This window comes from Rhinoderma darwinii, chromosome 3, assembly GCF_050947455.1.
Source record: "Rhinoderma darwinii isolate aRhiDar2 chromosome 3, aRhiDar2.hap1, whole genome shotgun sequence".
NCBI classification, from domain to species: domain Eukaryota; kingdom Metazoa; phylum Chordata; class Amphibia; order Anura; family Rhinodermatidae; genus Rhinoderma; species Rhinoderma darwinii.
Window position 1 is genome coordinate 302295390 of NC_134689.1, and position 26968 is coordinate 302322357.

The following is a 26968-nucleotide window of genomic DNA, read 5'->3' on the forward strand; positions in this document are numbered from 1 at the left end:
CCTGATTTATTAGATATTAGACATAGGTGTCTCTGACTAATACATAAGGCAACTCCTCTTATCTGCGCCATCAATACTGAGATAGTAAATTTAATTTCCTGCTAAAGCTGTGATAATGCTCAGTGATGTTATTTTCTGTGTCTATGTGAACAGCATTCATCCCAATCTGAGATCCACCATTTACTGCAATGCCATAGCTCAAGGGGGAGAAGAAGAGTGGAATTTTGCATGGGAAATGTTCAAGAACACCACTAACGCGCAAGAGGCCGACAAACTCCGTGCAGGTCTGGCGTGTAGTAAGGAACCCTGGATCCTGAATAGGTAAATAAGTTAGAAAGAATCTTATTTTTCCCTTTTTTCCTAGTAAAAGATGGCATTCTACTTTGGGGTGGCCGGGAAGAGTGGCAGTGCCTAAATGTCTATTCTTTTCTTTACTATTTACTCACTATTTGGATTCACAATCACATTTATTAAACATTTAGCTAACCCTTGGTACTCTGGTTTCTGATATTCTAAAGTCACCTACTGCCTGAAACAAATTGTTACCCTCCAAATGCAATACAATCATAAGATTTAAAGGTTATCTCCACCTAAAGCTAAAACATGCTTTTGGGTTAATTTGGATGAGAAAAATAAAATAAAATGTATTTCCTCTACCCTTTTTAATTTTTCAAGGTCAGGAGAGTGACATTCACCCAGTTCAGATGCATTTTATTTTTTGGGGGGCATCTGTTGCATTTAATAAACTACTAATTACCTAGAACAAAGTAACTTTTACACTTAAAGGGATTTTCTCATTAGAATTACACATAATTCAATATGACTTCCAAAGATAGTGGAATTGCCAAAAAAGTTGGTGTGACCATTCCCCCTAGACAAGAGGGTGTGTTACTACACAACCTGATACTGTCAGCACTGATTAGACATTGCCAGCGTATGTAAGGACGTGTCACATTGACAAATGAAGTGGTAACAACCAGTTGGCAAGTTTTTTATACATTTACAGAAAGAATAACAGTGGAAGAATAACATACTGCAGAGTTCTAAGAAAGATGTTTCAGTATTGTTTTTGAATGGGGAACACAAGTATTTACTGAAACAGACATGTCAGGAGAGCAGACAACTCCACTTTAAGGAATTAGGAAGACCTATGATATGTCCAAAGTTGTATTACAAATAACATTGTAGATATAAAGTATATGCTGTATTTACTCTCTGTGATGTTATCCGATTTCTGCTAATTAGTTAATATTTTTCAATTAACAGACTATTGGAGTTTTCCTTTGATTCCACGAAAATTCGTAGACAAGATACTGTTTCCACAATTACCAATATCGCTAATAATGTGGTAGGCCAAAGTCTTGCTTGGGACTTTGTCAGAGCCAATTGGGTGCAAATCCGTAACCAGTAAGTGTCTACTTTCCTGAAGGGAAATATCAGAGAAATATCCAGTATGCAAAATGTTTATTCATTGTATTTATTTTTTGGTAGATTTGGAGAGTCTTCATTCTCTTTTGGTAATCTCATTACTGGAATCTCTAGACGATTCTCCACAGCATTTGAACTGCAGCAAGTAAGTAAAATCATTTTTTAAAATGATTGCCTAGTGTCAGGAAAGAAGCAGGTGTAATCTTTATGTAGTGTCATAAACTACACAATGTCTAAGCAAACATTAGGAGATTTCAAACCCATATAGTTCATTTAGAGCTACAAACAGCGCTGAAACATGAAACCTAATTTATATTTGTGTAGTATATAACTAGGACTGAAGTTCTTCTTTCAGAAAAGCCATCTAATTGATCTTGTTCCCTCTCTCACCAGCTTAACCAGTTTAAAGAAGACAATAAGGCAGTTGGTTTTGGCACAGGAACTCGCGCTCTGGAGCAAGCCATAGAAAGGACACAAGCAAATGCCAGATGGGTAAATCAGAACAAAGCTGTCGTAAGGGAATGGTTTGAGAATGCAGTAAAACCTTAAAGGACATATGAAAAATCTCCACCGCGTACTTGTGAATTTACAAACCGTGTGTTCACTGTAGAAACGACTTGCAGTTCTTGGGTCTTCACAGTGGAATTTAGAAAGTGATACCACAGAGATCTGATGTATGTCGTGACATGATTCCTTCCTCTGCATTCTCTTCATCAGGTTTCGATGAATTTCCTTTTTGAAGTGACTGAGAAACCCCTATTTCCAAAATGTATTCCCATATCTATGTGCTTATGTTCCAAAGACTTTTCTATATAGACAATGGGGAACTTCTATCTACTGCTCAGGGTTTAAAGGTGTTTACTATGCGTTGCTGGTTGTACCAGACTTCTGATCATGTTTACCATGTGACCCCAGAATAAAAGTGAAGGAAATTGTAGTAAAGAAGAGATGTATATTTTCCTATAAGCAATATATTTATACCGTACAATATCAGTGTAAATAACTTAGATTATCAGAAAAAGTAAATTAAGACAAAGCAATGTGACAATAACAGCTGTTTCTTTCGTTTTTCATTCCAGAAAATAAAAATATAAACTGATTTCACAAATTTGTGTCTGGGAATTTGCCTCTTCAAATTAATTTTTTTAAATTATTTTCAGATTATTACTATTTTACCTGCAAAACCAATGTATTCAATAATAAGAAATAAACATACAATGCATTCGGAAAGTCTTCAGACCCTTTCAAAATTTTTCCCATTTTGTTATGTTCAGGCCTTGTGCCAAAATTAAAAAAAAGGCTTTCCCCATCATTCTGCACTCAATACCCCATAATGACTAGGTGAAAACAGAATGTTAGTAATCTTTCCTAATTTGTTGAAAAGGAAAAACTAAAATACTGCATTGACATAAGTATTTAGACCTTTTACTCAGTACTTAGTTGAAGCACCTTTGGCAGCGATAACAGCCTCTAGTTTTCTTGGAATAAACCTACAATACCAGAGAAAAAACATCCCCTTGGTAGAATTACAAAGTAATTGAGTATTGCGAAACCCAAAAATACATCAATGAAACCAATAGGAAGGTGTAAACAAAAAAGTCATAAGGTATGAATATTTCAAATATGCAAAAATGCTTTATTACAAAAAATTAGGCTGGAAAAATGGCCAAAATATAAAAGACATACATACACAAGACACAATTAAAAAAGTAACCCAAAGTGGTAGCTAGAATATCACACACACATCAATATATGTATCTGGGAATATATACAATGTAAAGTATCTGGCAAGGTAAGGAAAAGCGTATAATGTCCTGCACAGTCTACACAGGACTTATATAGCATAAATAGCTTGCCACAAATGATGGGAAAGAAAATAAAAAAATTAGCTACAAAGACAAGGATACTGACCCGTGTGTGTGTGTGTGTGTGTGTGTGTGTGTATAAACAGCACTGCCTCACCTTCTGATGCGCGTTTTGCGTTAGCTTCTTTCGGTAATGGTAATGGGGATAATGCAAAGTGGACCTTAAATGAGAGGCTAGAGCAATGACTGATCAAAAAAAGAGCGCCATAATTATCGGGCACATGAATCACGCTGCGTTCAAATACCTTCATGCCGGTCTCCATCCACCCCATCAGTTAAGTGCGCTGATGATGAATAAATGTATGTAGGTGATATGTGATGTAAAAATTATACAAAAAAAGACTACTAATTGGCCAAGAGATCATTCATATTCAAACAAGATGTAGAGATTATGATGTATCTTCTTCTTGTTTTTAAAGTATATTCAGACAATGATGGTGTAGGTATATCCCAGACACGTCCCAGGTATCTTAAAAGGTAAGGATCGAGAATCCGACATTCAATCCATCAGTATGAAGATCATTTTTGGGCAGTCTCAACCTCAAACTCCAACATATGAAAATAGATGTACCTTAGAAAAAAGCAAGCAAAATAAACCTCCCATGAGACACTGAGTAACAAGAACGTACAAATGTGGTAGCGTAACACCAAGGTCCAATCTAATTACCATTATAGAGCAATAAAAAAATCATATGTATACTAAAATTAATAAACAGTCACTCACAGGAAGTCAGCAATAGTACTTACAAATAGCAGGCAAAAGACAATCTTTTATTGAGGCCAAGTGGGGATGTCGTCTTCAACGAGGTAATCCATTTGCACTCAGTTTTTTGCCAGTTTCTGCATTAGATCTCCACCTCTAGAACCAAGGCGTACATGGTCAATCCCTCTGACCTTGAGTTGGGTCTATTGAAACATGTGATGTTTAAAAAATTGTTTAGCCACCGCTTTTAACTTCTGAATTTTGTCATGTTCTGTTGGTAGAAGTGATACAGCCTTCTTGATGTCGTTAATGTGTTCAAGTATCCGTACACGTAATTTCCTTGATGTTAATACGATGTAGATCAATCCACAGGGACAAGTCGCATAGTAAATGACTCCCGATGTTCTACAATTTATATGATGTACAATGCGGTATTCATGATCCCCTTTTGAGTTAAAAATGTGTCCGTCTTTACCATGTATTTACATGCCATACAATCTCTGCATGCTTGTGAACCCCATTTGGGTCCTTTAGACTGAAAGATAAAGTTGGACCTGGGTGGCACATAGTGGTTATGGACGAGCATGTCACCAATAGTACTGCTGCGTTTGGCCACAATTTGAGGTGTTCTTGGTAATACATTTTTAAGATCATTATCTTGTTGGAGAATGGACAGTATCTGTACAGGATTTGTGTCATATCCCGCATGTCACAACGATCATATTGCTCCTTACAGCAGTGCTTACGCGCCGACTGTGAGGAGCTCTATGATACAGCTGTCTAGAGACAGCTGATATCACGGAGCTTTCACCCGGAGACCACTCAGCCTGGTCTCCGGTCATGTGATTGCTGTGACAGCATGTCACAGTGATCACATTGCTCCACCCAGCAGCGCTTGCGTGCCGACGGTAAGGAGCTCAGCTATGTGAATGCTGTGATAGTCTGTCACAGTAATCACATGCGTGCCGACGGTAAGGAGCTCCATGATACAGCTGTCTAGACATCTGTATCACCGAGCTTCAGAGTGGTCTCTAGTCAGGTGATCGCTGTGACAGCCTGTCACGGCGATCACCAGTTGTATCTTCTCCCTCTCTGGCAGACTGCCAGAAAGTGAGAAGAATAATGTAATGTAAAAAAAGAACCATTTTACACGGCAGATTTTCAAACCTTTGATATGTCGTTAAATTCCATAAAATAATCATTTTTGGGGTGTCAAAGGGGTTTTCCAGTCCACAAAAATTGATGGCTTCCCCTTCATTTCCTTTACTGCTCACACTGTGAATCGCTGACACACTTGTAGCAGCGGTTCACTGTATTACAGTATACACTTGAATGGGAGAAGGCTGTAAAACCGTGAATCACTGCTACAAGTGTGTCCGTGATTAACAGTGTGAGCAGTAAAGGAAATGGAGGGGAAGCAGCGCTCAGACAAAACAGCCAATCGACGGGGGCGTCCTTCAAAACTGCCGATCGATGGGGGTGCCGGGTGTCGGACCCTGACCCTGACAGATATTGATGGCCTATCCTGAGGATAGGCCATCAGTTTTTGTGTACTGGAAACGTCACAAAATCTGTAATGGTCATACGGTGTCAACAAACCAGCTTTGGAAATTTTTTCTCTAAAAGCCAGTTTGCGCACCATTCATTGTAGGCGCCACCTTGCGCCCAGCGTGTAAGAAATGCACACATATTTGGTATTGTTCAAGTCGGCAGAAGTTGCCAAATATGTATTCATGTGTGTTTACCCAGTGGCATGCACCAGATATTAAAAAAAAATCACCTAAAATCACACATTCACATTTTCTTAAACGTTTTTTTTCCAATTTACCTTCCATATTTTTTAAAAATAACATACACTACCGTTCAAAAGTTTAGGGTCACTTAGAAATGTCCTTATTTTTGAAAGAAAAGCACAGTTTTTTTCAATGAAGGTAACATTAAATTAATCAGAAATACACTCTATACATTGTTAATGTGGTAAATGACTATTCTAGCTGCAAAAGTATGGTTTTTAATTAAATATCTACATAGGTGTATAGAGGCCCATTTCCAGCAACCATCACTCCAGTGTTCTAACGGACAGTGTCCAGGAACCGGGAGATCAGCTGTCCCTGACAGCTGACACTCCAGCCTTGCCAGTTAGCGGACCATCGCCGCTGATTTCAGCAATTAACCCCATAAATGCGGCGACAGATTGCGTTCGCCACATTTAAGGGGTTTGAAGCACATCGGCAGCCCCCACGAAGTGATTGTGGGGGCTGCCGATGCTTGTCGTGGCAATCGGAGGTCAGACAATGACCTCCGGGTTGCCATGTACGGAAGCCTCGGAGGAGCAGCCTCCGGCCGGTCCTCCGAGGCTTCCTGGCAGTGTGACTGTCACGTCACAATGACAGTTGAAATGCATTACACTACGTAGGTAGTGTAATGTATTCCAGCAGCGATCAGAGCTGCAAGTCTAAGTGTCCCCTAGTGGGACAAGCGAAAAAAGTAAAAAAAAGTTATTAAAATGTTTTTAAAAAGTGTAAAAATAAAAGTTCTAAGTTATATAAACAAACACTGCATTTTTTTCCTATAAGACTTTCATTATAAGAAAAAATTAACACGTTACAAAAAAGTACACATATCTGGTATCACCGCGTTCGTAACGACCCCAACTATAAAACTGTAGTGTTATTTTTTTCTCGCACGATGAACACCCCAAAAAAATCAATAAAAAACGACACCAGAATCGCTTTTTTTTGGTCACCACCCCTCCCAAAATAGAGAATAAAAAGTGATCAAAAAAGTCGCATGTACCCGAAAATAGTACCGATAAAAACTACAACCCGTCCCGCAAAAAACAAGCCCTTACACAGCTTTTTTGACTGAAAAATAAAAAAGTTACGGCTCTCAGAATATGGTGACACAGAAAAGAAATTATTTTTATAAAAAAGTGATTTTATTGTGCAAACGCTGCAAAACATAAAAAAACCCTATATACATATGGTATCGCCGTAATCGTACCGACCCGCAGAATAAAGTAAAACTGTCATTTATAGCTCACGGTGAACGCTGCAAAAAATAAACTAAAAAACATTGTCAGAATTGCTTGTTTTTGGTCACCCGGCTTGCAAAAAAATGTAATAAAAAGTGATCAAAAAAATCGCATGTACCCCAAAATGGTACCAATGAAAACTACAGATTGTCCCGCAACAAATAAGCCCTCACACAGCTCCGGTGGGGAAAGAATAAAGAAGTTCTAGCTCTCAGAATATGGCGATGCAAAATGTGCAGTGCTCCAAAATCGGATAAGATCGGGCGCCATTTATCAGTGCGACACCGGCCACACATCTATGAATTATTATTTATATAACGCATTATTATACCCTCTTATTATGCCCTGATGTACTCCACACAGATTACATATTCCCCCACATTATAAACTGAAATACCAGCAAAACCCAAAACAGAAAAACTACCAAGCAAAATCTGCGCTCCAAAAGCAAAATGGCATCCCTCCCTTCTCAGCCCTGCAGCGTGCCCAAACAGCCGTTTGCGTCCACATATATGGCATCGCCATACCCGGGAGAACCCACTTAACGTTTTATGAGGTATTTGTCTTCAGTGGCACAAACTGGGCACAACATATTATGCATTAAAATGGCATATCAGTGGAAAATTGCAATATTCACACCATCCGCTGTGCATTAACCCCTTTGCACTATGACTTAATAGCACGTCATGGTGCGGGGGTGATGTATGGAGCGGGCTCACGTGCTGAGCCCACTCCATACGCTGCGGGTGACGGCTGTGTATTACAGCTGACACCCAGGACTAACGGATAGGAACAGCGATCGTGCGGTTACAGAAGCCTGTAAAAATAACAATATACTGCAATACATTAGTATTGCAGTATATAGTACCAGCGATCCAATGATCGCTGGTAAAAGTCCCCTAAGGGGACTAATAAAATGTGTATAAGAATTAAAGTTATTAGTAGTGAGAAAGAAAAAAGTTTAAAAAGTTAAAAAAAAAAAACTTTTTCCATTTTTCTTCTAAAGTAATGTAAAAAAATAAACAAAATTGGTATCGCTACGTCCGTAAAAGGCCAAACTATTACAATATATCATTATTTAACTCGCACGGTGAACACCGTAAAAAACTTAAATAATTTAAAACGCCAAAATCGCTGTAGTTTTCGTTTTTACCGCACGGCGAATACTGTAAAAACCTCAAAAAATGGAATCTGATTTTTTTCCTATATTACTATATTTTCCTATTTTTTTCAGCTTCCCAGTACTTTTTATGGCACTTTAAATGGTGTCAATAGAAACTACAATTCCTCCCGCAAGAAATAAGCTCTCAGACCGCTCTACTGACGGAAAAAGAAAAAAGTTAACGCTCTTGGAAGGCGGGGAGTGAAAAACGAAAATAAGAAAGCAAAAAATGGATCAGTCCTGAAAGGGTTAATTCATTTGTAATGAAAAAAACGTATGACCACATGTGGGGTATTTCCGTAGTCGGGAGTATTTGCTTTACAAAAATTGGTTGTTTATTTCTCCTTTATCCCTTGTGAAAATGAGAAAATTCAACGTTTTAGTGGAAAAAAATTGTGATATTAATTTTCTAAGCCTAATTCTAATAAATTCTGCAAAAGACCCGTGGAGTCTAAATGCTCACTATACCTCTAGAAAAATTCCTTGAGGGGTGTTTCCAAAATGGGGTAACTTGGGGGGTTTCCTGTAATGACGGGGTAGGGAGACAGACAGGGGAGCCCTAATCTACCCGCCACTCAGTTCCTGCCTACTTGCACGACCCATCCTAGGCGACGGCGTACAACTGGGCGACGGTCCCTACGCTTAATACGTGCATGACAGGCAAACAGACAAGGGTACACAGAAGCTAAGGGAAATGGGGCAGTTGCCCACAGCAGCACCATGAGCAACAAGAGTAGTGAACGAGCCGAGTCAAACCAGGAGTGTACGAGGTACCAAACGCAGAGCAGGAGCGTAGTCAGTAAAGCCAGGGTCAAAATGAAGCAGAGGTCAATAGTAATGGCTGGAACAGCAGAGCAAGGAAACAAGAAAGAATCACAGGCAAAGACAAGAAGCAAATTAAGGTATACATAGACCGAGGGCGGGAGCTAGAACCATCTGGCCAGGCTGTGATAGGTTCTCCCACTCCTCAGCCTACCAGCCTGAGTGGTAGCAGATCGAGTCACTCTATCAGACCTCAGAGCAGATGCAGACTGATTAACCACGGGCGTCGACACAGAAGCTGTGTCTGGCAGATCCTTTACAGTACCCCCCCCCTTTTATGAGGGGCCACTGGACCCTTCCTAGGTGGATCTGGCTTATTGGGGAACCGAAGATGGAACCTCCTGAGCAATACCCAAGCGTGAACATCCCGGGCAGTTACCCAAGTCCTCTCCTCAGGCCCGTATCCTCTCCAATGGACCAGGTACTGGAGGGAGCCTTGGACCATCCTACTGTCCACAATCTTGGCCACCTCGAATTCTACCCCTTCAGGGGTGAGAACAGGGACCAGAGGTTTCCTCGAGGTAACCAAGGATGGGGACCAACTTTTCAGGAGGGAGGCATGAAACACGTTGAGTATTTGAAAAGACGGGGGTAACTCCAGCCGGAAGGAGACAGGGTTAAGGACCTCAATGATCTTGCACGGCCCTATAAACTGGGGAGCAAATTTTTTGGACGGAACCTTAAGGCGCAAATTTTTGGAAGACAGCCACACCAGATCCCCGACCACAAACAAGGGGTTAGCAGAACGTCTTCTATCTGCCTGAGTCTTTTGTATGCTCTGGGATGACTCTAGGTTCTTCTGAACCTGGGCCCAGACTGTGCACAGTTCCCGATGAACGACATCTACCTCGGGATTGTTGGAACCACCAGGTGAAACGGAAGAGAACCGTGGATTAAACCCAAAATTACTGACCCGGTTATTAAGGGAAAATTCGGCGAGGGGAATGAAGGAGACCCAATCATATTGACAGTCAGAAATCAAACATCTTAAATATTGTTCTAGGGACTGATTAGTCCTCTCAGTTTGGCCATTAGTTTCAGGATGGAAGGCCGAGGAGAAGGACAGATCAATCTCCAACTTTTTACAGAAAGCTCTCCAAAACAATGAAACAAATTGTACCCCTCTGTCAGAAACAATATTGACAGGAACCCCATGGAGACGCAGGATGTGTTTGACAAACAAGGAAGCTAACGTCTTGGCATTGGGTAGTTTCTTGAGGGGCACAAAGTGGCACATCTTACTAAAGCGGTCTACTACAACCCACACCACCGACTTGCCTTGAGATGGAGGCAGATCGGTGATAATATCCATGGAGATATGGGTCCAAGGTCTCTGGGGAATGGGCAAAGAACAAAGTAAGCCTGCTGTTCGGGACCTGGGAGTCTTAAACCTAGCACAAATTTCACAAGCGGCGACGTAGGCCTTAAGGTCTTTAGGCAACCCAGGCCACAAATAGTTTCTAGAAATTAGGGGCTTGGTACCCAGGATGCCAGGATGGCCAGATAGTGCAGAGTCATGATTTTCCCTGAGTACCCTTAGCCGGAATTGCAGGGGAACAAACAGCTTATTCTCAGGTAGGTTCCCGGGAGCTGAACCATGATCAGCCGAAATTTCAGAGACTAAGTCAGAATCATCAGAGGACATTATTATACCTAGGGGCAAAACACAAGCAGGATCTTCCTCCGAAGGAGGGCTGGCCATGAAGCTACGCAACAGTGCATCAGCTTTAATATTTTTAGACCCAGCCCTATAGGTGACCACAAAGTTGAATCTAGTAAAAAACAACACCCATCGAGCTTGTCTCGGGTTAAGCCTCCGGGCAGATTCTAGGAAGACCAGATTCTTGTAGTCGGTAAGGACCATTACCAGGTGCTTAGCCCCCTCCAAGAAGTGGCGCCACTCTTCAAATGCCCATTTAATGGCTAAGAGTTCGCAGTTTCCCACGTCATAGTTACTCTCAGTGGGCGAGAACTTCCTGGAGAAGTAGGCACAGGGACGGAGATGGGTGAGGGACCTGGTACCCTGGGACAAGACAGCACCCACTCCCACATCGGAGGCGTCAACCTCAACGATGAATGGCTCCATTTGGTTAGGCTGAATCAGCACTGGGGCAGAGATAAAGCACACTTCTTAAGGATCTCAAAAGCCTGGACCGCATTCCGGAGGCCAGTGGAGGAGATCAGCACCCTTGCGAGTAAGATCCGTAAGAGGCTTAGCGATGACCGAGAAGTTAGCAATAAATCTCCTGTAATAATGAGCAAACCCCAGGAAGCACTGTAACTACTTCAGGGAGGCAGGTTGGACCCATTCAGCCACAGCCTGAACCTTGGCAGGGTCCATGCAGAATTCATTAGGAGTGAGGATTTGACCCAAGAATGGTATCTCCTGCACCCCAAACACACATTTTTCGACTTTAGCAAGAGTTTGTTTTCCCGAATGGCCTGGAGCACCTTCCTGACATGCTCAATGTGGGAGGACCAGTCCTTGGAAAACACAAGTATGTCATCAAGGTACACTACAAGAAATACCCCCAGGTAGTCTCTTAAAATCTCATTTATGAAATTCTGGAAGACCGCGGGAGCATTACACAACCCAAAGGGCATGACGAGGTATTCGAAATGACCTTCAGGCGTGTTAAACGCAGTCTTCCACTCATCCCCTTCTCTGACTCGGATAAGGTTATAAGCCCCCCAAAGATCAAACTTAGAGAACCATTGGGCCCCCTGAACTTGATTGAAGAGATCAGGAATCAAAGGAAGGGGATACTGGTTCCTTACAGTGACCTTATTCAAGTTTCGGTAATCGATGCACGGCCTAAGACCACCATCCTTCTTCCCTACGAAGAAGAAGCCAGCACCTACCGGAGAAGTAGAGGGGCGAATGTAACCCTTGGCCAGGCTTTCCTGGATATATTATCTCATGGCCTCACGTTCAGGACAAGAGAGCTTAAATATGCTACCCTTAGGGAGCTTAGCTCCTTGTACCAAATCGTTTGCGCAAATCGTATTCTCTATGAGGAGGTAACACTTCGGAGGCCTTTTTAGAAAAAACATCAGCGAAGTCCTGAATAAACTCAGGTAGAGTGTTCACCTCCTCAGGGAGAGAAATAAAATTAACAGAAAAACAGGACGTCATGCATTCATTACCCCATTTAGTAAGATCCCCGGTACTCCAGTTAAACGTGGGATTATGCATCTGCAACCAGGGAAGGCCTAAAACCAAATCGGACGATAATCCCTGCATCGCCAGTACAGAACACTGCTCCAAATGAATGGAGCCAACAATGAGTTCAAAAACAGGTGTATGCTGTGTAAAATAACCATTAGCCAGTGGGGTGGAGTCAGGTTTAGGCAAATCAATCAATGGCATAGCTAGAAACATAGCAAATTCCACAGACATAATATTAGCAGAAGACCCTGAATCCACGAAGGCACTGCCGGTGGCAGACCCTACCCTCAAAAGAGACCTGAAAGGGAAGCAAGATCTTATTAGGTTTCATATTTACGGGAAATACCTATGCGCCCAAGCGACCTCCCTGATGGTCACTTAGGCGCGGAAGTTTTCCGGCTGGAGTATTCTTACGCCTAGGACAGTCGTTCACTTGATGCTTGTCATCCCCACAGTAGAAGCAGAGACCATTCTTCCTGCGGAGCTCTCTACGTTGTTGGGGAGACACGGAGGCCCCGAGTTGCATTGGTTCATCCGAGTTTTCTGTGGAAGAACGAAGTAACAGAACCTCGGGAGCCATCCTGGGGGAGCCAGAGGAGAAGGCACAAAAACGTTCAAGTCGTCGTTCCCTGAGACGTCGGTCAAGACGTACCGCTAAAGCCATAACCTGATCTAGAGAGTCAGAAGAGGGATAGCTAACTAACAGGTCTTTCAGGGCATTCGACAGACCCAATCTAAACTGGCACCTCAAGGCAGGGTCATTCCAGCGAGAAGCTACACACCACTTCCTAAAGTCAGAACAGTACTCTTCAACGGGTCTCTTACCCTGACGTAAGATCACCAGCTGACTCTCGGCAAAGGCAGTCTTGTCAGTCTCGTCATAGATGAGCCCGAGAGCGGGAAAAAAAAAGTCAACAGAGGAAAGTTTAGGGGCGTCAGGAGCCAAGGAGAAGGCCCATTCTTGGGGGCCATCCTGGAGCCGGGAGACAATAATACCCACTCGCTGGCTCTCAGAACCTGAGGAATGGGGCCTTAGACGGAAATAGAGTCTACAACTCTCCCGAAAGGAGAGAAAAGTCTTCCGGTCCCCTGAGAACCGGTCAGGCAACTTAAGATGGGGTTCAAGAGGTGAGGTGGAGGGCACTAGCTGGTTAGCATCACGCTGGTCGCACCTCTGAGCCAGGGCTTGGACCTGTAGGGAGAGACCCTGCATTTGCTGAGCCAGGGTCTCAAGGGGGTCTATAGTAGTAGGGTAGAAAAGGTATATGGGCCTGTGATTATGTAATGACGGGGTAGGGAGACAGACAGGTGAGCCCTAATCTACCCGCCACTCAGTTCCTGCCTACTTGCACGACCCGTCCTAGGCGACAGTGTACAACTGGGCGACGGTCCCTAAGCTTAATACGTGCATGACAGACAAACAGACAAGGGTACACAGAAGCTAAGGCAAATGGGGCAGTTGCCCATGGCAACACTGTGAGCAACAAGAGTAGTGAACGAGCCGAGTCAAACCAGGAGTGTACGAGGTACCAAACGCAGAGCAGGAGCGTAGTCAGTAAAGCCAGGGTCAAAATGAAGCAGAGGTCAATAGTAATGGCTGGAACAGCAGAGCAAGGAAACAAGAAAGAATCACAGGCAAAGAAAAGAAGCAAATGAAGGTATACATAGACCGAGGGCGGGAGCTAGAACCGTCTGGCCAGGCTGTGATAGGTTCTCCCACTCCTCAGCCTACCAGCCTGAGTGGTAGCAGATCGAGTCACTCTATCAGACCTCAGAGCAGATGCAGACTGATTAACCACGGGCGTCGACACAGAAGCTGTGTCTGGCAGATCCTTTACATTTCCACTGTTTTGGTCCTGCCAGGGCGTTGCAAAGGCGGCATGGCACCGAAAAACATTCCAGCAAAATCCGTGCTCCAAAATCCAAATGGCGCTACTTCCCTTCTGAGCGCTGCCATGGGTCCAATCAGAAGTTTATTACCACATATGGGGTATTGCCGTAATAAGGAGAAAATGCTTTACAAATGTTGTGGTTCTTTTTTTTCCTTTATTCCTTGTAAGAATTTAAAATTTCTATGCTTTTTCAGAAAAAAAGTCAATTTTAATTTCCCCTGCCTAATTCCACAAAATTCTGCAAAAAAACCTGTGTGGTCAAAATGCTAACTATACCCCTAGATAAATTCCTTGAGAGGTGTAGTTTCCAAAATAGGGTCACTTTTGGGGGCTTTCCCCTGTTTTGGTTTCTCCAGGGCGTTGCAAACGCAACATGGCACCGAAAACCAATCCAGCAAAATCCGTGCTCCAAAATCCAAATGGCGCTCCTTCCCTTCTGAGCCCTGCTGTGGGTCCAATCAGCAGTTTATTACCACATATGGGATATTGCCATAATCGGGAGACATTGCTTTACAAATGTTGGGGTGCATTTTCTTTATTATTTCTTGTAAATATTAAAAATTTCTATATTTGTTTAGAAAAAAAAGTAGATTTTCATTTTTACAGACTAATTCGAATAAATTTTGCGAAAAACCTGTGTGGTAAAAATGCTAACTATACACCTAGATAAATTCCTTGAGGGGTGTAGTTTCCAAAATAGGGTAACTTTTGGGGTGTTTCCACTGTTTTGGCACCACAAGACCTCTTCAAACCTGACAAGGTGCCTAAAATATATTCTTAAAAAAAAGGCCCAAAATCCTCTAGGTGCTCCTTTGCTTCTGAGGCCTGTGTTTCAGTCCATTATCACACTAGAGCCACATGTGGGATATTTCTAAAAACTGCAGAATCTGGGCAATAAATATTGCGTTGCATTTCTCTGGTAAAACCTTCTGTGTTACAAAAAAAATTTATTAGAAAAAAATAAAATTTGTAAATTTCACCTCTACGTTGCTTTAATTCCTGTGAAATGCCTAAAGGGTTAAAACACTTTGTGAATGCTGATTCGAATACCTTGAGTGGTGCATTTTTCAAAATGGGGTGACTTCTGGGGATTTTCTAATATATAAGGCCCTCAAAGCCACCTCAGAACTGAACTGGTCCCTGAAAAAATGGCCTTTTGAAATTTTCTTTAAAATATGAGACATTGCTGCTAAAGTTCTAAGCCTTGTAACGTCCCAGAAAAATAAGAGGACGTTCAAAAAACGATGCAAACATAAAGTAGACATATGGGAAATGTTAACTAGTAACTATTTTGTGTGGTATTACTATCTGTTTTATAAGCAGATACGTTTAAATTTAGAAAAATGCTCATTTTTGAAAAATAAATGTAAATTGTGGTGTTTTTCAGAAATAGATACCAAAATTATCGACAACATTTTTTCACGAACATAAAGTACAACATGTCACGAGAAAACAATCTCAGAATCGCTTGGATAGGTAAAAGCATTCCAACGTTATTACCACATAAAGTAACACGTCAGATTTGAAAAAATCGGCTGTGTCCTGAAGGCCAAAACAGGCGGGGTCCTGAAGGGGTTAATAACTCAAGGTTCTCTACCTACCCATATTTTTTAGTAGCCACTAATAAGCTGAGATTTAACTTTTCGTTTCAATGATTCTTTATTGAGTTTTTTAAAATGAGTACAAACGTAACAAATAGCATAAATCACAGCCATACACTATGGACTGTTCTCTAGAAAGGTTAACAAGTTAAAGAATAGAATGACAGATGAAAACCATATAGCCCGCAGTGTATGTGATTACATATTATCTTTGCAGATTAGTTATAAGAATGAAGAATGAAGAATGATCACAATCTAGTAATAAATGATCTATTATGACAGTTAAGGCCCTTTTACACTGGCCGTATATTATGCTCGTTGCCGATAATTGCCCTGTGTAAACAGGGCAGCGATCAGCAGATGAACGAGCAAATGCTCGATCATCTGCTGGTCTTATAGTTTTAAAAAACTAAAAGATTATCGTTGTTGGCAGCACATCTCCCTGTGTAAACAGGGAGACGCGCTGCCGACATGATAATAATGGATGGGGACGAGCGATCAGAGTAACATGATAGGAGCAAGCGAGCGCTGATCAACAATGTCTCGGCGATCGGCGCTCGCTGCACCGGCCTATTGTCGGCAGGTGTAAAAGGCCCTTAAGGGCTATCAGCCCAGGCTGCCCATATTCAAGTATATGTGGGAAAAGTAAAATTACAATATGAAATGATCTTCTTATTTGTAGGATGTATCAATTAGAGATAGCAATTCCGAGTCTCACAACTGTGCATAAAGAGTCCTCTCCTACTTTCCTCCTTCATACACTTGCCAGTTCTTAGGATATAGACAAATATCTCCTCACTCTGTCAGGTGTTAGGGCATGTTCAGAGGTGATGGAATTTTTCAGATGAAAATGTTGCTGCAGATTCAATGCGAATTTGCAGCAACATTTTCATATTTGACAGGTAATTCAGACGTTGCGGATATCACAGTGGACTTGCTGCAGATTTCAGTTTTTGCATTGCAAAGCCTGAAATCTGCAGTGAAAATACACAGTTTCTCCGCAACAGCCTGTGCATGCTGCGGTGTGACATTTCTGCACTGCAGCCTAAAATGTGCACTATTATTTACCGCAGCGTCTGAACTAAGTTACCTAAAAATGCATAGAAACCAATGGAAAAAACAGCTGATGCGGATTTCCACTGCGGACTGTCCGCAGCAGAATTCCACAGCAATTCCGCCACGTCTGAACATGCCCTTAATGTTAAAATAAATACTAGATACTCTACTACTCCCAGCACTTCGATACCGTCACATCACAGAACTATGCACAAGCAGACAAAACCTAACTTCAAGGGCTTGACACACCTATCTTCTGTCCAGGAAGAAAAGCCGTGTCCCTTCAACCCTATGCTAGGGTCCTCACCTTCTTATTCTCCACCCCCGAGTCCAATAAATCAATCATCTAGAGAACAAACACAAGCGTCAGTAGTAGCTCAGGAATTATTCCTGCTACCCATTCCACTCTTTGACAAGCACCTAGAGGCTTTTCATATGCCCATTAACATTGTGCTGCCTTAAATCCACTCCAATACACAATGGCAGGGTGGCCTACAGGAATTTATCGGCCCTATACAGCCAAAGAGATTGGGCCCCTCCCTCCATTATCGGGGGTGGGAAGCAGAAAGTGTGGCGCTCACGTTTGTATGCTACACGCAGTAACTGATTTTGTTACAGATGTCAAGTTACAGTGAACAAAACCATGGAGCAGTCAGTGACCGGTTAATGCCCTGGATTTTATTGAGTTCAGCCAAAACGTATCCCTGTGTATGACATACAATGGGATACGTCGCCATGGGGGATGACCCTGGGGAAACTCCTGAAGTCATTGTCCATAAATGGACAGAGACGTCAGGAGCATTCCCTGGGCAAAAGTTCACGGGCAGAGTGCTTGTCATGCTCTGCCTGGGGATTCCGGTATTGGGAAGATACTGACATTACTGTCCATATAGTGATGTCAGGAGTGGTATTCGGTTATTTTTGTGGGATCTCTCAGGATGGAATAGCATAGTCTACTATGCTATTTCATCCCTCAAAAAAAAAGGTATACCAAAGTATAGCAACCCGACGGAGACCAAAAGGACATAATGGATCCCCATGAACACATTTATTGTGTAGCTCGGAAGCTTTTCCGACGTACAAGATAAACGTAGGGCGACAACACAATGTGGAAGGTGCCTTAAGAGAAGGTGAAGCACTTGCGAGGATGTAAGGAGCACTAAGGCAGGTAAAAAAAAAAAAAAAAACCTACACTTACCATGCCACGGATCTCTCTGACGTCCTGCAGCCGGCCTCCTGGGATAACGTTTCATCCCATATGACTGTGCCTGATATCGGTTGCAGTCATATGGGATGAAACATCATCCCTGGAGGCTGGGCTGGACGCAGAAGCACAGAGTTGTGGGTAAGTATAAGCTTTTTTTTTGAGTTGCAATTTTTTTGTGGCAGAATTGCAGCTTTTCCTCCGCAAAAATAGCAACATCTGCTATTTGTTGCGGTTTCTACCTCCCCATTGAGTTCAATGGAGAAAACCCACAACAGAAAACAGCGATGATGCGACATAAATTGACATTCTGTGGATTAAGAAAAAATTCACCGCTGGTCAATTTATCAAGGGTTTTTCAGTGCAATTTTTACACAGCATGTGGAAGAGATAGGTTCAAATCTCATCAACTCTGCTGCTACTGTAATACGCTGCAGGATTTTCCGCTGTGTAAAATCTGTAGTGTTTATGCTGCGTGTGAACTTACCCTTACAAATTTTTCTATGGATATGCAGCAAATTAACCCTTTTTATTTTAAAGGGTCAAATGCGTGGCAGTTTTGCAACATAATAGGCATGCTGCCGATTTAACAATTAACAGAATGCCCTAAATCCCATGAAGATTTTTTGTTGCTGCATGTGCATGGGGATTTGAAAACCCCATTCACATGAGTTGTATTGTAATTTGTAGTGGATTTTCAGTCCGCACCAAAAATAGGAGACAAATCCACCATGTCTGAAGTGGTCTATTCACACAGTACAGTCAAATCCCATATTTTGCCACGATTTTTGCAAAATCGCAGCAAAAACGTGATTTGACTGCACTGTGAGAATATAGCCTAAAAGCATTTTTTTTTCATGTTTTGTGCCATTTTTTATGCAATTTTTGGAATCGCAGCAAAACTGCGCCATTTTTGCTGCGATTACAAAAATCGCGGTAAAAGAACGCGAGCTAAACGAAAAAAATAACCCACTTTATTTTCGACAAGTGGGGTCAGTTGGGATTTGAAGGAGGATGGGGCACTCACTAGTCTTGCAGGGTCCAGTCGGCTGTGTAGAGAAGGACCTGTCTGGTGGGTGGCTCACTCCTCACAGAGCTTCTGCTTTCATGCGGCTCAGGCAGCAGCTTCCCCTACGTCCTCTCAGGGTCTCAGCGTCAGTTACTTCGTAGGAAGGAATGGGCCCTATTACATCGAAGGCTCCGTTCATTTCTCCAAGTAACTAACGCTGGGGCCCTGATAGAAATGTATAATGTTACTAAGTAGCGGACGGGTCCCTTTTTATCAGCATTGTGGCTGGGCCCCTGACTGCACCAGCTGACTCTCGGCAAAGGCAGTCTTGTCAGTCTCGTCATAGATGAGCCCGAGAGCGGGAAAAAAAAAGTCAACAGAGGAAAGTTTAGGGGCGTCAGGAGCCAAGGAGAAGGCCCATTCTTGGGGGCCGTCCTGGAGCCGGGAGACTATAATACCCACTCGCTGGCTCTCAGAACCTGAGGAATGGGGCCTTAGACGGAAATAGAGTCTATCGGCCCTATACAGCCAAAGAGATTGGGCCCCTCCCTCCATTATCGGGGGTGGGCAGCAGAAAGTGTGGCGCTCACGTTTATATGCTACACGCAGTAACTGATTTTGTTACAGATGTCAAGTTACAGTGAACAAAACCATGGAGCAGTCAGTGACCGGTTAATGCCCTGGATTTTATTGAGTTCAGCCAAAACGTATCCCTGTGTATGACATACAATGTGATACGTCGCCATGGGGGATGGCCCTGGGGAAACTCCTGAAGTCATTGTCTATAAATGGACAGAGACGTCAGGAGCATTCCCTGGGCAAAAGTTCACGGGCAGAGTGCTTGTCATGCTCTGCCTGGGGATTCCGGTATTGGGAAGATACTGACATTACTGTCCATATAGTGATGTCAGGAGTGGTATTCGGTTATTTTTGTGGGATCTCTCAGGATGGAATAGCGTAGTCTACTATGCTATTTCATCCCTCAAAAAAAAAGGTATACCAAAGTATAGCAATCCGACGGAGACCAAAAGGACATAATGGATCCCCATGAACACATTTATTGCGTAGTTCGGAAGCTTTTCCGACATACAAGATAAACGTAGGGCGACAACACAATGTGGAAGGCGCCTTAAGAGAAGGTGAAGCACTTGCGAGGATGTAAGGAGCACTAAGGCAGGTAAAAAAAAACAAAAAAACCTATACTTACCCTGCCACGGATCTCTCTGACGTCCTGCAGCCGGCCTCCTGGGATAACGTTTCATCCCATGTGACTGTGCCTGATATCGGTTGCAGTCATATGGGATGAAACATCATCCCTGGAGGCTGGGCTGGACGCATAAGCACAGAGTTGTGGGTAAGTATAAGCTTTTTTTTTTAGTTGCAATTTTTTTGTGGCAGAATTGCAGCTTTTCCTCCGCAAAAATAGCAACATCTGCTATTTGTTGCGGGTTTTACCTCCCCATTGAGTTCAATGGAGAAAACCCACAACAGAAAACAGCGATGATGCGACATAAATTGACATTCTGTGGATTAAGAAAAAATTCACCGCTGGTCAATTTATCAAGGGTTTTTCAGTGCAATTTTTACACAGCATGTGGAAGAGATAGGTTCAAATCTCATCAACTCTGCTGCTACTGTAATACGCTGCAGGATTTTCCGCTGTGTAAAATCTGTAGTGTTTATGCTGCGTGTGAACTTACCCTTACAAATTTTGCTATGGATATGCAGCAAATTAACCCTTTTTATTTTAAAGGGTCAAATGCGTTGCAGATTTGCAACATAATAGGCATGCTGCCGATTTAACAATTAACAGAATGCCCTAAATCCCATGAAGATTTTTTGCTGCTGCATGTGCATGGGGATTTGAAAACCCCATTCACATGAGTTGTATTGTAATTTGTAGTGGATTTTCAGTCCGCACCAAAAATAGGAGTCAAATCCACCATGTCTGAAGTGGTCTATTCACACAGTACAGTCAAATCCCATATTTTGCCACGATTTTTGCAAAATCGCAGCAAAAACGTGATTTGACTGCACTGTGAGAATATAGCCTAAAAGCATTTTTTTTCATGTTTTGTGCCATTTTTTATGCAATTTTTGGAATCGCAGCAAAACTGCGCCATTTTTGCTGCGATTACAAAAATAGTGGAAAAAGAACGCGAGGTAAACGAAAACAATAACCCACTTTATTTTCGACAAGTGGGGTCAGTTGGGATTTGAAGGAGGATGGGGCACTCACTAGTAATGCAGGGTCCAGTCGGCTGTGTAGAGAAGGACCTGTCTGGTGGGTGGCTCACTCCTCATAGAGCTTCTGCTTTCATGCGGCTCAGGCAGCAGCTTCCCCTACGTCCTCTCAGGGTCTCAGCGTCAGTTACTTCGTAGGAAGGAATGGGCCCTATTACATCGAAGGCTCCGTTCATTTCTCCAAGTAACTAACGCTGGGGCCCTGATAGAAATGTATAATGTTACTAAGTAGCGGACGGGTCCCTTTTTTTCAGCATTGTGGCTGGGCCCCTGACTGCAGTACCAGCCATACTGCCCTGATGGCCCTGCACAACGGATTGGAAAAACTGAACAAAGAATCAGTATATGTGAAGATAACCTCTCTTCCCTACAAAATACAACTATACAACAGGACTCCCGGGTAAAAAAAAACGAATTCTCCACAATCGCCTGGAGGATCTAGAAAATAGAAATAGGAGATGCAATCTCCGCTTCATTGCTATCTCTGAGGATTTATTACAATTCCTTTTCCATGATCTTCTACAAGCCCTTGACCTACCAACTGATCATCCAGTACCTCTGATTGAAAGAGCTCGTCGTTTGAGCAAGGAACTGTGTAACCCACACAATAATCCTCGATCCCTGATTGACAAGTTTCTCTACTACGTGAACAAAGAGAGTATTCTCTCAAACTACTAGAAGAAAAAAATATTTATGGGCACAAAATGTTGATATTCCACATCAGTGGTCCTGAGAAACTACCAAGAAAAAATGATCGACTGAGCACATGGAGATACAAAAAATACACAAATTTTATTGAATAAAGACATTGGACAAAGTTAAAAGATGGAATACAGGATAAGTCACACAATAAAAATGACGTTGAATCAATAGTAAGGCAGATATGGTTATTTTGCCAATATATTTGAAGTAAACATGATATTGAAGCAAACAAGAGGTAAGTTGGATCAAACCAGACTGTCACAAACATATAAATGTAAATATACTTAGTAAGATGATGGCGATTTTGTGTAGGTATAGAGAATCATATAGACAACACCACAAATTACAAATGTGAGACAATGATGGAGACCAATTTAGATAAAATCAGAAGTGACAAGCAATGTTTGCAAGCTACTGAGAATAGCAATAATTGTTCGACATACCAATGGACATTGTAATGCGTAGATAAGACGTCTGTAATGCGTAGATAAGACGTCTGCACCCGACACGCGTTTCGGCACCTGCCTTCATCCGGGGTTCAGGTGCCTTCATCGGTGACCTTTGTGCACTATTTATATTATATTCTGTCTGTTGGTATTTTTTGGCTCATATCAGTGGTCCTCAAATGTAGAGCCTTCTCGGACATCTGCAAATATCTCGTGTAGGACAGCATTAAATTCCAACTACAATATCCAGCCAAACTGAGTTACAGTGGATGGCCGTGCCCTCTGGTTTGATGAACCATTGGAGGCCAAACCCCACTTATTCCCAGGGATAATAGAGTTTATTCTAGTACTGTGAAATACATGTTATACCTTAATGCTATGTTCTTTAATAACTTGTTAGCCCCAGAGGCTCATTCTGCTCACCTTATCCAGTCACCCAATATTTCTTTGTTCCACTACTGTTTCCCTAGGACAGGGGTCTCAAGCACGCGGCCCACGGGCCGCATGCGGCCCCCTGGGCTGTCATCTGCGGGCCACGGGACACAGAACCGCTAGTATCGGCTCTGCTCCGAGACTCTGGAATTCCCTGACATCGCTGTCCACATATGAACAGCGATGTCTGGGGCTTCCCCAGAGCCAGAGTCCCGAGCAGAGCGCTGGTGTCGGCTCTGCTCCGGGACTCTGTGGAATTCCCTGACATCGCTGCCCATATATGGACAGTGTGTCAGGGTCTTCCCCAGAGCGGAGTCCCGGGCAGAGCGCTATTATCGGCTCTGCTCCGGGACTCTGGGGAAGCCTCTGACATCGCTGTTCATACATCGACAATGATGTCAGGGGCTTCCCCAGAGCAAGAGTCCCAGTGATGTCAGGAGCACAGCTGGAGTCCCAGGAAGAGCCTACTAGCGCTCTTTTTGGGACTCCAGCTCTGGGCAAGCCCCTGACATCACTGGGGCAGCCTCTACAGAGGGCACTGGGGTAGCCTCTACAGAGGGCACTGGGGAAGCCTCTACAGAGGGCACTGGGGCAGCCTCTACAGAGGGCACTGGGGCAGCCTCTACAGAGCGCACTGGGGCAGCCTCTACAGAGGGCACTGGGGCAGTCTCTACAGAGGGCACTGGGGCAGCATCTACAGAGGGCACTGGGGCAGCTTCTACAGAGGGCACTGGGGTAGCCTCTACAGAGGGCACTGGGGCAGCCTCTACAGAGGGCACTTTGGCAGCCTCTATAGAGGGCACTGTGGCAGCCTCTACAGAGGGCACTGTGGCAGCCTCTACAGAGGGCACTGTGGCGTTATCTACAAGTGGGTGTATGACAGTATCTGAAGAGGACACTGGCATTATCTAGGGGTGTGTTGCATTATCTTCAGAGGGCACTGTGGCCTTATCTACAGAGGGCACTGTGGCCTTATCTACAGAGGGCACTGTGGCCTTATCTAGGGGTGTGTTGCATTATCCACAGAGGGCACTGCGGCAGCATCTACAGAGGGCACTGCGGTACTATCTAAAAAGGGGCTGCCCAATCTTGACATGTGTGCTAACTGAGCCGCCGGACTGCATTTAGCGACACTTAAACTGGAAAGCTGGATTGTTGAAATAAGCACGTGGAGAAATATCTCAAATTTTATGTAATGTAGTATTGTTATTATTATAGTAATATAGTGTTATAGTAGTTCAAATAACTAATTGATTAACAATAATTTTGTATTGTATCAAATTTGATAGTAATGCGGCCCGTCAACTTCCCATTTTTTCTATATGCGGCCCACTTACCCGGCCGAGTTTGAGACCCCTGCACTAGGAGGACACGCAAGTCACCTTTTCATTCTTTGCTGCTGGAGAGGCCAGCTCACTGAGACAGGCACCTCAGGCCACACACACCCACAGCCAAGCACACCCCTTCGATCTGCATCTTCAAAGCCCAAAAACAGTGACAGGATGACATCTACAGCACATACAAATGCGAACACAACCACAGTAGATGCATCACTGAAAGGGTTTTCCTGGAATGTAGCAGGGCTGAATACTCCGATAAAATGGAAGAGTGTACTCTCCCAATATTATTAAACAAAAATATGGATTTCTTTATACATGATACCTACTGTGATCCCAAGGCCAGATATATCTATTTAGACGTAAAAATGAACTCTCACAGATACTCACCCCTCAACATTTATGCCCACAACATACCTAATGCTGAATTCTACTATGAATTGCTCCAATTACTTTCTAAACCCCTAAATACAGTTATTTGGGAAGGAGATTATAATATCGCGATAGACACTTCCTTGGACCATTCTACACCTTCAACACACTACGTGCCCTTTTCTAAAATATTTGCTTTTATGTTAACCATGTAGACCTGTGTGACCCATGGAGGCTACACAACCCAACAGTTCGGGACTATACCTTCTATTCCAGAGTCCACACTCCAGAATAGACAATTTTATTATCTACTCCGCACTATTCCCTGACAAACTAGATGCTTCAATTTATAACCTCATTATTTCAGATCATGCTCATTATTTCATATCACATTAAATCCTAAGGTCAGATGCACCATCAGAAGAAACTGGTGCTTTCACGCATATCTAGTAAACTTAGATGATTTTAAACAGTTCCTGACTTGGAATGGGCAAATTACGTAGATGATAATTTAACACATATGGAAGTCGCCAGTCTCTTCTGGAGAACGTCCAAAGCGGTCATGTGTGGACATATAATCGCATATGTCTCACACCGGAAACGCTTGCAGACATCCCATAATGAAACCAAAGATGCTCATGCCCAACACATTTTGTTACCCACCCCAGAAATGAAAAGACATTATCTTGAAGCGAGACAACTTCTTGACAAATTTCTCTTACAATGACTAAATCAAAATCATTTTTTTTAGATGGGGAAATGAGATGGAAAATTACTTTTAAAACTCTCTAAACCACCCAGATTACCCTATAGAATACTGAAATTGAGACAACCTAATAAAGGCATTATCACACTAGATCCTCTTGCTATTCCACAGGAATTTGTTGACTAACAGACGACACTTTATGATGCTGCGCCATACGACTTCCACAAGAATTGGGAATTACTACGCACCACCCTACGTTGATCAACAGACTCTTCTCTCCCAGCCAAGAAATACAATCTCTGATCTCAGATCTGAAATGACCAAACAACAAAACCGGAGTCCAGATGGATGGTCAGGAGAATAATCTAAAATTCGAAGGCCTCATGCGCACGACCGTAGTAATGGGCACGGACTGTGATTTGCGGCTCGGACGGCCGCGTAGACTTACCCACGGTCGCTAGCAAATCACGGGCCGTGCACATGGCCGTGTGCATTCATTTCAATGAGCGTGGACCGCAAAATGCGGCCGTAATAAGACATGTCCTATCTTTTTGCGGTCCAGGCTCCCGGGCAATGCATGGACCGTGGAAACCACGGTCATGTGCATGGGCCCATTGAAATGAGTGGGGCCGCAACTCACCCGCAGATTTGCGTGTGAATTGCGGCTGCAAAAATACGTTTGTGTGCATGGGGCTTTAAACTCCACATTCTACCCACACTAACATCTCTTTACATCTCTTTACTAACATCTCTTTATATGTAGACAACATTCATATTCCACACTTCCATGCATTAAGAACAATTCTCATTCCCAAACAAGGGAAAGATCCCACACTGGTACAATACTACAGGCCCATTTCTTTCCTTAAAGAAGACCTCCAGTGGAAAAACAACTTTCCATGTCTGCATTCCCCACCTGACTGTATACCACACTCTACACTTCTTTTATGTATACTGTACTTACATATTGCACTGCTGCCTGTCTGTTATATTAGTTACTGTCACGGGGAAAAGAAAGGATGTGTGGACAATGGCTCAATGATAGAAGACACTAAGACATAGGTCAGGGCAGGAGACAGATGTTCACTCACAGTTAGCAGAGACAGAGATTAGGGCAGGCAGCAGACAGTCGTGACTGTGAACAGGCAAAAGGTCAGGGTACGAGGCAGGCAGGTGAGGTCATTTTCTTCTACATGGTGCCAGACAAGGTTTACCCTGTCCCTGCTTTTATTCAACCTAGTCTTGGATCCAATAATATGCCCTTATATATGCAGATACACATATGCAAGGCATCAAGATTGGTACCCTAGAAATACGGCTCTCTGCTTGTCCTCAATCAGGAATCACTATAAACTTAGACAAATCAGAAGCATTAGGCCCTGATAACACAGAGTTTTTTGCAGGCAGAAAAATCTGCCTCAAAATTCCGTCTTGGTTTTTGATGCAGATTTTGACCTGCCCGTACGCCGTCTGTCGCATGTTTTGCATCGTTTTTCGGGTGCTGCCATTGAGCGCCACGGGAAAAAAACACTACAAAAAACGCTTTTTCTGCCTCCCATTGATGTCAATGGAAGGTCAGAGACGGAAACGGCAGAAGAAAGGGCATGCCTCCCATTGAAAGTTCATGAGAACGCAGATACAGTTGACAGCGGGACATAACCCCGGAAGTGGAGCACCGGACAGAATCCGGGACTGGCCCATTGAATCCGGGACGGTTGGGACGTATGCTTCTCCCTTTCTTCCCTCCACTTTCTTCCCTTCTCCTTCCTTCACTGTTTGATACT

The 26968-nt window shown here is 43.1% G+C and overlaps 1 protein-coding gene across 1 annotated transcript in view; it reads left to right on the forward strand.

Moving 5' to 3' along the window:
* The window catches only part of LOC142750452 (aminopeptidase N-like), a 175483-nt gene extending 172947 nt beyond the window's left edge, over positions 1-2536 (forward strand). Inside the window, exons 30-33 of the mRNA XM_075859453.1 lie at positions 154-321; positions 1267-1407; positions 1492-1573; positions 1822-2536. Coding sequence (XP_075715568.1) covers positions 154-321; positions 1267-1407; positions 1492-1573; positions 1822-1977 — 547 coding nt within the window. The 3' untranslated portion in view covers positions 1978-2536. The remainder of the gene's footprint in view (positions 1-153; positions 322-1266; positions 1408-1491; positions 1574-1821) is intronic.
* The last annotated feature ends 24432 nt before the right edge of the window (positions 2537-26968 follow it).